At 43.9% G+C, this 14,114-nt stretch overlaps 1 protein-coding gene across 1 annotated transcript in view; it reads left to right on the top strand.

The window, feature by feature from the left end:
- The window catches only part of BUB1 (BUB1 mitotic checkpoint serine/threonine kinase), a 42,276-nt gene that overhangs the window by 14,314 nt on the left and 13,848 nt on the right, over nt 1-14,114 (top strand). The window contains exons 10-17 of the mRNA XM_037807652.1: nt 4,757-5,001; nt 5,750-5,808; nt 6,889-7,017; nt 7,111-7,221; nt 8,024-8,123; nt 8,958-9,039; nt 11,035-11,224; nt 12,798-12,885. Of these exons, the coding sequence (XP_037663580.1) occupies nt 4,757-5,001; nt 5,750-5,808; nt 6,889-7,017; nt 7,111-7,221; nt 8,024-8,123; nt 8,958-9,039; nt 11,035-11,224; nt 12,798-12,885 (1,004 nt within the window). The remainder of the gene's footprint in view (nt 1-4,756; nt 5,002-5,749; nt 5,809-6,888; nt 7,018-7,110; nt 7,222-8,023; nt 8,124-8,957; nt 9,040-11,034; nt 11,225-12,797; nt 12,886-14,114) is intronic.

The following is a 14,114-nucleotide window of genomic DNA, read 5'->3' as shown; positions in this document are numbered from 1 at the left end:
ATACAACCTAAAATTTCCTCTTTTTCCCCCTTTCGATTACACAGTTCAGGGGTGTGAATTACATACACAGAGCTGTGCCTCCATCCGCATCATCCATGGCCAGACTTAGGCTTGTTTTTATAAGACACCGTCGGACATTTTTCCAAAGCAGTTTGTGCTGCTCTCCTTCCCACCAGTGGTGTGTGAGGCCTCTGCTTGTTCCCCCACAGCCTCGCTAACATGCAGTGTGTCTGTCTTTTTAATTTCAGCTGCTCTGGCAGATGTGTAGTGGTATCTTGTGGTTTTACTTCATTTTTCACAGGTTGATTGATGTTGAACACGTTTTCATTTGTTTATTGGGTGTTCAAATGTCTTTTGCAAAGAGTCTTTTTTTTTTTAAGCTTCTTAGGATCCTCAGGTCATTAATTTTCTTCTTTTTAATATAAGCATTTAAAGCAATGTATTTCCTTCAAATTCTTCTTTAATTGTATCCCACAGATTTTGTTATGTTGTGTTTTTGTTATCATTCAGTTTGGAATATTTTCTAATTTCCTATGTGATTTTTTTTTTCTTGATCCATGGATTATTTAAAGGTGTGTTTAATTTCCAAATATTTGGGGCTTTCCTATGTCTTTTGTTGTTTTTTCTTTTTAATTTAATTCCATTGTCAGAAAACATACGCTGAATAATTTCATTCCTTTTAAACTTATTGAGACTTGTTTTATGACCCAGAATGTCTTGGTGAATGTGCCATGTGCACTTATAAAGAATGTGCATGCTGCAGATGTCCAGTGGAGTGTTCTCCACTGTCAGTATGTCGAGAGGCTTGATAGACTTGATAGATGATATGTACAACACCGTTTTCACTGAAAAAGAATTTCTTTTTTGCATTCTATCAACTGCTGAGAGTACAGTGTTAAAGTGTCCTATTGTGGTTACAGAATTATCTGTTTTCTTCCTTTTAATTCTCAATCTTTCTTCATTTTGAAGCTCTTATTAGGCACATACTCACTAGGATTGTAATATATTCAAGATACGTTGACATTTTTACCATTATGAAATGTCCCTCTTTTGTCTTGACCACCAATTTCTATTATTAATATACTGACTCCTGCTTTCTTTTGATTTCTCTTTGCATGTGTATCTTTTTCATCTATTTACTTTCAACGCATCCATACCTTTATGTTGAAAGAATTCTCTTGTAGATAGCATATAGATGGGTCTTCGTTTTTTAATCCACTTCAACAATCTCTGCCTTCTAATTGGAGTGTTTAATCCATTTACTTTTAATGTAGTCATTGATGTTGTTGAATTTAGATCTATTTTATTATTTGTCCCCTCTGATTTTTGTTAATGTTTCTCCTTTCCTGCTTCCCTTTGGGTTATATGAATATTTTAAAAATTATCTATCGTATTTTTAACTTTACCTCTTTGGTTTTTTTTTTTTTTTTTAGTTATTGCTGTTGGTATTATAATATAAATCCTTACATTTTCCATTTCTTCAAAAATCCAAGTTTGTCTTTTATTTCTCTTTAGTCTGAAGTAATTTTTCTGCAGCATTCTTTCAGTGCAGGTCTCCTGGCAACTAGTTATCTTAGGTTTGTTTGTGTGTGTGTGTGTTTTAATTTGAACATATCTTTATTTCACCTTCATTTTTGAAGGATATTTTGATGATACAGGATTCCAGGCTGGCAGGGTATATTTTCTTTAGCATTTTAAAGATCTTGTTCCACTGTCTTTTGGCCTCCATGGTTTCCAGTGCAGTCGGTGGTATTTTGAATCATTGATCCTGTGGACATAACATGTCGTTTTCCTCTGGCTGCTCTCAAGGTTTTCCCTTTATCCGTGGATTTCAGCAGTATGGCAGTGACGTGCCTAAGCATGGTTTGCTGCGTGTCTCAGTAGGCTTCAGCAGAGAACAAAACCAGTAGGAAGTATGTATATTAAGAGGTTTATTATGAGAATTACTTAGGAAATTGTAGGGTTATGTAGTCAGGTCTGGAGTATGTAGGTCAGGCAGTCAGGAAGGGAGCAGCCCGGTGCCCTACAATCGTGGGCCGAGCCTGCTGCCCCCAGACAGGTGGGAAGGGACGGTCATGAGCAGGGCAGGGTGTCGGGGGCAGAGGCCAGAGCCGAGGGCCCCAAGGAAGAGCCACTGTGGGTTTAGATGTGATGTTTGTCCAGCCATCTGACAGGTACCTTTCAGTTAGGAAATAGCTGTTGATTTTTCTCAGAGACTTTTCCCGGCTTTTCTGATGTCGAACCAACTGTACATGACTGGGACAAACTTTGTTCCTGTTTCGTCATGTTTTTGATATTGCAGAATTTGACTTGCTAATATTTTATTTAGTATGTTACCTATTTTTATCAGTGAAATTTGCTAATTTTCTGGCTTATTTTTCCTTCCCTGGATAGTTACCCTTTTTTTTCTGTGCTCTGAAGAAGTTCATATAATATGGATTGTTGTGCATTGACGATTTGACAGAACTCTGTAATGCTGTGTGGGCATGGTGTCTATTTTAAAGACAGCCTTTTCCATTTTTATCTGCTTATAGTTCTCTGCTCTAGTTTTCTACTTATATCATTCACCAAATCATCCATTTCACTCAGTCTTCCAATTTTAGCGACATAAAGTTACATATAGTATTTCATGTTTCATTAATCTTTTTCTATAATTATATCCCCTTCATCCCTAATGTTTATTTGTATATTGTCTGTTTTTCCTTTGTAGATTAAATTTTTCAGAGGCTCATCTATTTTATTGGTCTTTTCTAAGAACCAGTTTTGTGCTTTATTGACCATATCTGAATCTCTTTTTTAGATTTTTGTTCTTTCCCTGTCTTGCTACTTTCTTCTCTCTTTATTCATTGCTTCCATTTACTTTCTTTAGGTTTATTTTCTTTTATGCCTCCTTGATTTTTCATTTATTTTATTTATTTACCCTGGGTCTGATTTCCTAATAAATTAGTGTTCCTCGGGTACCACTTTGAACAGATCTTTTAAGTTTGGTATATGATGCTCTTATTTTCCTTTATTCCTCAAAATGTCTGACATTTCTGTTCTTATATCCTGTCCTTCAATATAAAGAGTTCATCATTTGTGCATTTTTTAAGTTAGTTTTTTAATAGGCTAAGAAATTGTTTATGTACAAAGTCTCCACCTGCTTGCGTCTCCTCCGTCTGCCCTCACTCTCTTGCCACCTCCAGCCGTCGATGTGGCCATTGTTGTGCCTTCAGGTTATCCTGTAGAGGACTCCATAGACGCAGCGGACAGGAATATGCCTTCTTCCTTTTGTTGTCAAGGTGGCACCTGGACGCACTTCTACCCCTCGCCTTTGCTCACTGACAGGTGCACCTGGGGGAGCTTTCCAGATTGCTGTGGGGCTCCTCCTTTGTTCACACAGCTCTGATACGCCTACTGTCCTTACCCAGTCCACCCCCGCGCCCAACTCCTGCCTTTACTCTTGTGAAAATGCTTCAGGGGATGGTTCTGTACATGTGCTCTTCGAGGCATCTGTAGGATAAATTCCGAGAAATGTAATTGCTCTGTCAAAAGGCACATACGTTCGTAACTGATAAAGATTGCCAGAATGATGTGGCTGCGGGAGGTTACTGATTGTTCTAATTTCCCAGTGGATAGACTCCACCTGTCCCTCCGTGGCTCGTTTGCAGGGATGTGGAGCAGGCAGAGGACACATAACTGGCTGAGGTATAGGCCACCCATGTCTCCTGCTGGTGATCGTGACACACACAGGATAGAAAACCTTCAGAAATATGGAGAAATAAAAATCACCTATCAGCCCACCATCCCGAGAGAAGCAATGTTACTATTTCGCTGCGTCTCTTTCTGTCTTTCATGCACACACACGTTCATGTAGGGCTCGGTCTTCATCCTTCAGTCTTCTACCTCCCATCACCTTTTTAAAGGTGCTTTAGAAATCACAGAGTAGGTTCCTTTTCTCACTTAGGAAAATGCTCACAGTTTAGAATACTATATAATTCATTGCATGGCTGTTCTTTAATTTATTATCATGTCTTATTTGGACCTTTATTATAATTTTTAATTTTTACTAATTTGGTAGGTGAGAATCATATTGGTCATTTCAAACTTTTTTGATGACCAGTGAGGGTGAACTTTTTATATTTTTGTCTATTTGTCTGTGAAATAACTATTCGTGCCCTAAAGATTTGGTCTTTTTCTTAATGATTTGTAGGAATACTTCTATATGGTGAAAATATTAGCCCTTCTGACTTTTATTACATTAGAGTGTAGAACCACGTATAGGGAGAAGAGCCACAACTTGAGTTCAGGCTTCTCCTTTCTGGTGTGAGCCACACACACCTGACATTATTATCACAATTTATGTTCACATTTCCTCGTCATTTAAATGAAAATGGCTTCCATGGGTATTTAATGGAGAAGGCCGTTATGAGCATTTAATAGCAGTGATTTTGTTGGTCTTTTCCCAAAAGGAAGGAAAAAGAAATAAGAAACTTCTTAAATACTGGTAAAACTGTAAGGGCTGGACGTTTCATAATTAGAAGTCTGAGCCACCAGTTCGTCATTGTGAAGAAACTGCAAATGCACCTGTCATATAGCAGGGTCTGTTTTGTTGACTATTCATTTCAGAATACCATCAGGGAGCCAGGATTCCTCAGGGGAAAGGAATCTGAAGACAGAGGCCAGTCTTTGAAAAGCTATTGTACCTAGTTAGGGATATGCCAGACTCATCGTTTTGTTTGTATTTGTTTGTTCATTTGCTTGCTGAACATGAAAGGGTACGCCAGCATTTATGGGACCAAGTGCAGGCTCCCAGCCGGAACCCAGAGGGTCGTCTCCTCCAGCTGTAAACCCGCAGAGCTCAAAGCGCCTGGAAGAGAGATCCCGGGAGGCGCCTCCTGCCACCCTGCCCAGGGCAGGTGCTGCTACTTGGGCTCTGGTGTCTCCAGGTGCCGGCCAGAGTACAGCGCACCCAGCTCCTTGCGTGGTCAAGCCAGTGACAGATTCCAGAAAGGATGCCAGGTGAGCCGGAGGGGTCCTGAGATGGCAGAGATGCACTCTGCAAGGCCAAGAGCAGGATGTAAAAGATGGGTGATGCTTGGTTTTTAAAACAATTTCTAGATGGGTAAGTGGTTGGAAAACCAAGTTACCAAACCGTGACCCCAAGGCTTCTGGATGCCATCGCTGTCTCTTCTTACTTGACACCCTGATTCAGCTCATTGAGGGAATTCTCCAGGGTTAAACAGACAGAGGACACCTGTGTTTGAAGAGAACCAACTGTGATAGTGTCTTGTGTGCCAGACTTTTTCTTTCCACCTTGTTTGTGGCTCCTGCTCGTCGGGAGGCGGGCGTCCGGGGCAGCGATGGCAGTTCCGGCTCCCCGCATGAGGCTGGGCGCTGTACGCGGCACCTTAAGCCATTTACCCCATGGAGCAGACGGGATCGTGCGAGCTAGGGGCCACCGTCCTGCCCTGGCACTTACCTAGGGACGTTATGAGGGTGAGAAACACAGAATCAGTGTGTCAGGTGAATGCTAAGTGCCTGGCCTTCATCTGTCAGATAAGAATTCCTTTCCTCAAAAAGAACTGGAAGGTAAAAAGAACATTTTGCTTAGTTAGACTCTAATCCACAGCAGTTCCACCTCTATTTTAACAACAGGGCTTGTAATTGTTGACTAACGAATTTAACTATTATTTTTTGAGAATTGGTAAAATTCTGATAGGTTGAGCATTTTTATTCTTTAGTATGTCTCAAGAGTTTTCTCTTCCAGATGTGTGAATAAAAGTACTCATGAATTCAAGCCACAGAGTGGAGCTGAGATAAAAGAAGGTAATGTTTCATCATCATAAATTGCTTCCTGATGATGTGCCTGCCCGGCCCCTGCAGGTGGTCTAAGTTTTCAGACCTCCATAAGCCTGGCTCTTGGGTTTCTCCTTCTTGGAGTGTTGGAAATGATATGCATTGCTGAGCGTTTCAAATAAAGGTCGAAATTCGCGTGTTAATTTAGAATCCTTTACAGACTTAATTTGTGAAAACTTTCTATTAAATTTCCTAGCAAATTAGTCCAAAACAAAAGTCATCTTTATCTATATTGCGAGGCAGGAGAGGTGACCAGGAGTTTAACTGAGAGTGTTGTGCCTCTATCGGATGCTGCTTTCTTAGAGGCATCTGCATAGAGAATCATTTTGTAAATGAAGTAGGACCCATGGGCTGGGGCTTCGCCTCTCCCACCCCGTGAGACTGCGGCGCCCTCCCCGCTGGCCACTGAGTGACACAAAGGGCTGGACACGCATTCCTCTCACCGAGCTCACTGTGTCCTCTGAGACGGTGGGGTGACGAGCACAAAGGAGGCAGAGGAAGTGTTGGGATAGGGAAGGAGATTCCGGGAGGCCCTGCTAGGAGGATCTCCAAGGGGGCGGCTGTCCTGGGGAATCTATCAGTGGGAACGGCAGGTGCTGAGGCCTGCGGTCCACCCCACGTCCTCGAGGAGGTGCGCACAGCTGGGGTGAGTAGGGGAGAGGGAGGAAGACAGGGTCCGAGGGTGCAGGGGCCACGTTTGTGGGGCCGTCAGCTGAGGAGAGGGGCTGCCCAGAGGCCTGGCAGCTGATGACGGCGTGAGCCCCTCGGGTGCTGGGCAACGAGGTGCTCTTTAAGGCAAGTGTGCTAGCGCGGGGGTTTCAGACCAAGCCACCCACCTCTCTGAGCTTTTCTTTTCTTTTCTGTGAAAGAATAATTCTTACCTTTTCTATCTTGTGGGATCGTTCTAAAGATCAAAACAAAAGATAGGGAAGCACTATAATGATGGAAGCCCTAGCGATAGTAATTGACAATAATGAATTGTTTTAGTTGTATGAAGTTACTTAAATTCTGATTCCCCAGTGTTATGTGTTGCCCCAATTCTTCTCACAGTATGTGAAACACATAAGTTTGTGAACACAAGTTCTTTTCATGCAACCCCAAACACGTCTCTGGGAACGGCTCAGGCCACGCCATCCAAAGTGGAGCCGTCGCCCACCGTCCACACGAAGGAGGCACTGGGTAAGGACTTCGCTTGGACACGTCGCATCTCATGGCGAGTTGGTGAGAGCTGCCTCTCAACCATGCTGAGTCATTCTTTCTTCTCTTCCTAAGGTTTCATCATGGATATGTTTCAGGCTCCTACACTTCCTGATATTTCTGATGACAATGATAAATGGTCGTCTCTAGACCAAAATGAAGATGCATTTGAAGCACAGTTTCAAAGTAATTACAATTACTTAAGACCTACTAAGGGGCATGGCACTGGGGTGGTTGCCAAGGAAACAGCCAGGACTCTACAACATGTGGTCCTGCCCTTGATTAGCCTGTTAGTGCAGGGAAAATGTGTGAAAGACACATAAGCAGTGTTTGCCAAGGTACTCAATGTGTGTTATAGGTTTGTTTCATTTTTTTTAAAAAATAATAGTAACTGCTAAGGAAGGATAAACTCTCCACGGGTGGGAATGACTGGAAAGGCTCGGTGCCTGAGGGAGGACTCGAGCCCTTCCTGGAAGGTGGGGTGGCCGTGGCCACGTGTTGGACAGCAGCTGGCCCCCCGCAGGTCAGTAGAAGCAAAGTTAGCACTGGTAGCCAACGAGCAGTGATGGGACTGGTCAGCGGGACCCTATTAGACCTGGATGGGGGAAGGCTTGAAATGTAAAGCTAAGAGGATAATCCTTTCCTGTAGAGAACGGAAAACAGAACCACGGAAAGCCTTTATGCAGTGAGTCAAGTGACAATATCGGTGTTTTAGGGGGACGGGGTGCCATACTTCATGCTTTGCGGGCTGCCCGGTGCTGCAGGGGCAGGAGCTCAGGGCCTGGGGATGGGGCGCTAAAGCCAGGGACTGTGGGCAAGTTGCTTGATTCCACTAAAAAGTGATTTATTCCATTATCTGGTATTTGGAAGACTGATGTCAGCTCTTTCTTCTAGGCTGTTATTCACGTATTTGCAGTAGACGTTCAGCATCAAGGATAGTGTTTTTTCCCAGCAAAATAAAGTAGTGCTATTTTTCACTATATTGCAGAAAATGCAAAGTCTTCTGGGGCTTGGGGAATCAACAAGATTATCTCCTCTTTGTCATCTGCTTTTCCCGTGTTTGAAGATGGAAACAAAGAAAATTATGGGTAAAGAAATAGCGTGTTAAACCAATATGTCACCCTAGTGACATAAAGACGCCACAGATGCCCCTTGGGCCGGGTGGAGGTGAGGGGTCGGAGTGCAATATTGGGCCGTTAGCCAGAAGTCGGGGCCCCAGACCCAGCCAGGTGTGGCTGGGTGGCAGCTCGGAGAGAAGCAGACCTGGCATGGCAAAAACTTGAGGTCCCCAAAAAGGAAAACAGTGTGGTTATAAATTATCAGAGAAGTGAGGGCGTCTATGGATTTGAAATTGTATTGAATGTGAGTGAATTCACCGGGTAGAGGTCCATACATGTTCGTTTATATCTGCAGGGTTGATGACGTGAGAAGGAGTGGCTTGTCCGAGAGCTGTGTCTGAGGGTGGGGTGGGGAGCTGGGAACGTCACTGTTACTAGTTCAGTCCTGGAAAGAGAGTTGTCGCCCTGAATGAAGGCGTCAGGTGTAGATCAACTTCTGGAGGCAGGAAGAGGAAAGGGTGTGTCCAGTTCTCGGGAATTCCGCGGCTGGGCATACCAGGGGCAGCACTGGGATAGAAAGAGGAGGGTTTGTGGAATCTGTGCCATCCACTGGCCACACACCCCTGATTTTATTCCTAAAACTCACAACCCAAGAAATGGAAATTTCTGTATTTTCCACCCTCACTCAATCAGTTCTACTCAACACTTTTCTGTAGGTGGTCAGGTTGATTCAATTGTCACTCAGTTTTCTTAGAACAGCTGTAAGACTAAAGGGTATCTATACAAATATTGACTCGTTAAATATGGTGGCTTTTATTTCCTTAGCATACTTCACTGTTTTTAATTTTGCTAACTTTTCCTTAGATTGCCACAGCCTAAAAATAAACCCACGGGAGCCAGGACCTTTGGAGAACGCTCCACAAGCCGACTTCCTTCAAGACCAAATGTAGGTAAATCGGCTTCACCCGTGAAAAGAGTCTTATGAGTCATTCCTCTTCATTTTTCCCTATGATTGTGACAATCAAGTGATGTAAAACCATGTAAAACCAAGCTGAAAGATAAAAGCAGACATGAAGACTGTGCTTCTTTTAGAATATTCAGCAAACATTTGCGTGCCTATTTTGTGCCAGACACTATGCCAGGTAAAGAAAATGAAATGAATTTGCCCTCCCTTCAGGCGTGAGGCACCCTTGAGGGGCGTGTGGGTTTCTGAGCTGGGATGGCAGCAGCAGCAGACCTCAGCAAGCCAGCGCTTGACGGCAGGCCCTGCCCCAACATTGTTTGTTCTAGCTGGGTAGCTATTGTGTCCAGCCTGTGTTTAGCATCTGCCCTCGTCCTGAGTGTTACCCACTGGGGTACTTGATCTTCACTCGCCCGGGCCCTCCCCTCTGGCTACAATGTGCAGGTTCCGGCTGTAACTGCCCTTTCATTCCCCCTGGCTAAGAGGCTGTGACAGACCCTGCTGTGGATTCCCTTGAATAGACCATTACCCAGCTCTCTAATCCTTCTGATGAACTGTTGATCTTTTTCTTAAAAATATCCCAGTCAATGGGCTGCATTTCAAATACATTGGCATCACTTCATAGGTGAATTTTATCAAACATAGATTCAACCTCATGTGCCTTGACTGAAAAAACTACAGTGCCTTTTCCGTGTATCCTGGCCCCAAACACGAGCCGACTGCTTTCCCTGTACCCCTGAGGAAGCAGCCAGTTTCCCCTCCAATGTTGGAAGAGATATGCCACGATTTAGGAGGACACTGCTGTTTCTACAGGCACCGTGCAGGCACCGTGTGAGCAGCGAAGGGCCTTGTCGAGGGTGAGCGTCTGTGCTCAGACCCTAAGGCCTGACCTTCGTGCTCCTGGAGAAACGGCTGGCTCTGGGGTGGGCAGAGGAGAGGAGCCAGAGCATCCTGTAATGCCAGCAAGTCAGGAGTGCTAAGAAATCAGAAAGATGGGAGTGTGTCAGAAAGACACGAGCCAAGTGCCAAGGCTGGGACAATTAGAGCAACCAAATAAGAAGAATAAAATAATATTGGATTATGACCCAAGAAATAAAATAAATATCCATATCGATAAAAATAGATGGGGGGAAAGGACAGATCTTCCTTACAGAAGAATTCTAAGTAACGAATGTGGAAGGAATGAGCAGCCGGAGAGAATCCCCTTTAGAACATCACAGTAAGAACTGCTGCAGGGCAGCTCCGTGGATGAATTCTAAAATTAGTGGGTGAAACTTAAAGAAGAAACAGGAAATGTCCCCAAAATAGCTCTTACCTACTGTGATGGTTCCAGGGGAAAGCTGGGGGGCACCCACCTGGCCACTGGCCGGGTGGGCTTCACCAGGAGTGAGTGGTGCTGCTGCCACGTGGCCCCACTTGCGCCGTATGGGGGAGGCACCCGACACTGCTGTCCTTCCAGAGCTCTGGAACCCCAGCCGAGCCATGGGAAGGAAGTCAGTGGACCCGTAGCTCCAGAGCACTGAAGTGCAAGAGAGACCAGGGCCTAGAAAAGGCCGTCACAGGAGAGGGCGCGGCTCGCAGTGGGGTCCTGGGTGGAAAATGAGGTCTGCCGCTGGGGGCCTTCACCTCGATCGTGCAGGGTGTTGCTTTAGGGAAACCCTGGTTGAAGGGTACAGGAGAGCTCCGTACAGTCTTCGTAGCATGTCTGCAAATCTAAACTTTTTTCAAATTAAAAAAAAAAAAAAAAGTAAAAATTTAAAACAAAAACTTTTGCGCAAAGATGGAGCTCCACTGCATGTGCTAAAGACGAAGTAGCCCCGTTCTGGGGAGAACCGAGGTGGCCCCAGCTGCGTGGGGGCCAGGCGTTGACGGCTGCTGCTTTTTTAATTCTTCATTTTGACTCTTCAAGTGCTAATGTGTAAAATTTCATGGACGAAACTGAGAGATTGTTGCTTTTTTTCTGTTCATCCTCTGTTGTAGGAAGTGCCTCCCCCAGAAGAGTTTTGGGACGATTCCACCGTCTGGGGGATCCGCAGCAACAAAACCCTGGCCCCCAGTCCCCAGGGCCCCGGAGACTTCACATCCGCCGCGCAGCTCGCGTCCACCCCGTTCCACAGACCCCCGGCGGGCTCGGGGCTCGTGCCAGAGGACAAAGGTCAGGTGACACCGGGTCGGTCTGCTTTCGCTCCATTCTGATCCTCTCGGTATTAGTTTTCTCCTTGAAAATTCTAGATGGGAAGTTTGAAAACCATAATGAAGAAGTGTAATATCCATTCAAAGTCTGTGTGCATTTTGAAAATTTAATAACTTGAAATACAAGTAGAACAAGGGAAAAACCTATAGAAGCATTTAAATGCAAATATACAAATTGTATAGTGTCTCTACTGTATATTTTACAATAAACATAAAGGCTATGATAGGCAGATTAAATGTTTTGAGTGCTAAAAATAATGGAAATCTGTATTTTCTAATTTAATAAACTTAACAAATAGCCAGTTTTAGATTCTTTGGTATATGTCTACATAGTTTATTATTTTAGAGATGTAGCCAAGTACTATACTCAGAAAACAAAATTTTCCTTTTTCTTTTTTTTTTTCAGTAATCTGACTTCAAGAGAATAATGATAAAACTCACAAACGGTTCTTATTTCTACCTCCCCCCAAACATGACACCCTACGTAGGTCTTTTTGTTTGTGAGTTGAGCCCTCTTGTATGACACTGTCACTGGGCACAGCTAATATCACCTGTGGGTGCCGGCCCGGGCCTGGGGGCCGCTCTGCTGATTCATGACTGCCCACACTAGCCGGCCCACCACTGACCAGTTGTTCCCAAAGTAATAGCAAAACCTCTGGGAATCCACATCCCTGGGAGGAATTCCATGTCCTGGGAGGAATTTAACATGAATTCAGAGTTTATAGACCTAACCACTTTGACTGAGGAGTAAGAATTTTTGGGGGGGCACTAGCCCAATATGTTCTGTTTCTTTTCAGAATTTAAAGGAGAGCTCAGTTGAAACTCGGACAATGGTCAAGTGCCATCACAAGCTTGACACTTTAATTTTTAAAAAAAATTAAGGCTTTTTTTTTAAAGTTCAATCAGTCAAGAAGAGTCTTTCAAAAGTCAATATTAGCTGTTCTCAGAATTTTTGACACTTCAGTTCTATAAACTAAAGCTAATGTTCTAGGACTAAAAAGTGTCAGCACTTGTTCAGTGAGGCAGCTCTGGTAAAATTTAATCCAATGCTTGCCTGACTAGAGGACTAGCATCACTTGGTAGAAGTCTGTTCTATGTTTCTGCCCCATCCGGCTGGTGTGTAACGTGTGTGTGCGTGTTTCAGATTTAAACACTAGATGATTTCAGTCAACTAAATGCTAACTGGTCGACTGAAACGTGTTAGGCCTAAAGACACAAGACTCTGCTCTCCTCGAGCACTGCAGCCTTTTGCTGTCCTCAACAGGTGTGCCTTTTCACCTCCCCCTTACGCCGTCTGGCCTTCCTGTACCCGTGGACCTCCCATTCTTTCTTGCAGAGGTGTGATCGATTAAACGTGTAGAGTTGAAAGGCTCAATACATAGAGATTAGGATTTTTTAGTGATTTTTTTTTTCCAATTTTTAAAATTTTGGAGCACTTTTTACCACATGAGCACTATTTTGAAATAATGAAGACATAAAAAGGAGTCCCTGGCTTTGTAACCATATCAGTGTGTGTGTGTAATGTGTTTCTAATTCTCTCTGTATTTCAGAAAATGTGTTAACACAACAGTTCACCCAGGTGACTTTGGATTCCTGTGAAGAAAACATGGCAGAGCCCTCAAAAACCAGGAAATTCAGGTATTTGGAGGGTTTCTTTCACCCCGTTTCCTTCCAGCTTTGGTTTTTAAACTAACTTAGAATACCTAATTGCAACCCTTAAAAGCTAAGACTCGCAGCTTTCAGCCAGAAGGACCTGCCTGTCAGTAAAAACCAATGATGAGCCAGACAGGGTGCACAGAGCAGTGAGGGGTCCTGGGGATGCTTTCCTGTGACTGCCTTCCACTCATTTTTGAAGCAGAGCTGCAGGTCCTCTTACCGGCCAACGGAACACACATAGTCATGTCCTTGTACCCAAGATAATTGAGAAAATTTGAGGTTTCTTGTAAGAAAAGGAGGAGGATCAAAATGTTTTAAGTCTCCTAGGTACTGTGCAAAATGCAGATTTATCATCAGTTAATGCTTTGCAGAAGTAAAATTCCATTGTATTTAAATAGGCTGGTAGATGTAGTAAATGAAAGGAGTTCCTCTCTTTTGAGTATTTGTTCTATTCCAGGCACAGGACATGCGCTTTTCGTGTGTATTTTTTAATTAGTCCTCACAATAACTTTCCCCATTATAGATGAGAAAACCAGATCTCAGAGCGCTAGGAAACTAATCTGAAGTCCTGCAGCCTCTGAGTTGCAGAACTGGAATTTGAACCCCTGTTTCTCTGATTGTAGAACTCTTGCTCTCACCATTCTCCGTACTTTCTCATATTATTAAAATGACTCTTAGTGAAAGTATTATCTGAGCTAAGAACCTGGTAAATTAAAGAATGAGCAGAATATATTTTCAAAAGCAAAAGTAACTAATAAGCATATAGAAAATGGTTAACTCACTGATAATAATAGGTAAATACAAATTAAATAAATTCTGCCTTTTTCCTTAAAATCACACCCAATGGGCAGTGTGTGTCGTCTACCAAGTCTCCCAGAGCCACAGGCCTCCGCGGGCGTGCTTGGCATGGGGTTGACAGGGAAGAATATCTGACAAAACTGCCATTGCCAGCAGGACGCAAGCTGTCCTAGGAGCTGTGCTCTGAGTCCCCTGGGACACATCAGTTGCACGCAAGTGCACCCCCCGAAGACCGGGTGCAGGGGCTTCCCCAACCCAACGCCCTGTCACATCCGCAGAAGGAACCTCCAGGGTCCCCACGAGCCATCAGTCAAGGAAGCCTGGGACTAACTAGGGCTTCCCAGCAGTCATTTAGAATTCTCCCAGTCCCGGTGCCACTTACCAAGGAGCGAGAGCCTGCCTTTTCTGGTAGG

The sequence above is a fragment of the Choloepus didactylus genome, chromosome 17 (assembly GCF_015220235.1).
Source record: "Choloepus didactylus isolate mChoDid1 chromosome 17, mChoDid1.pri, whole genome shotgun sequence".
Classification (NCBI taxonomy): Eukaryota; Metazoa; Chordata; class Mammalia; order Pilosa; family Megalonychidae; genus Choloepus; species Choloepus didactylus.
This window is presented reverse-complemented; position numbering and strand designations above follow the sequence as displayed.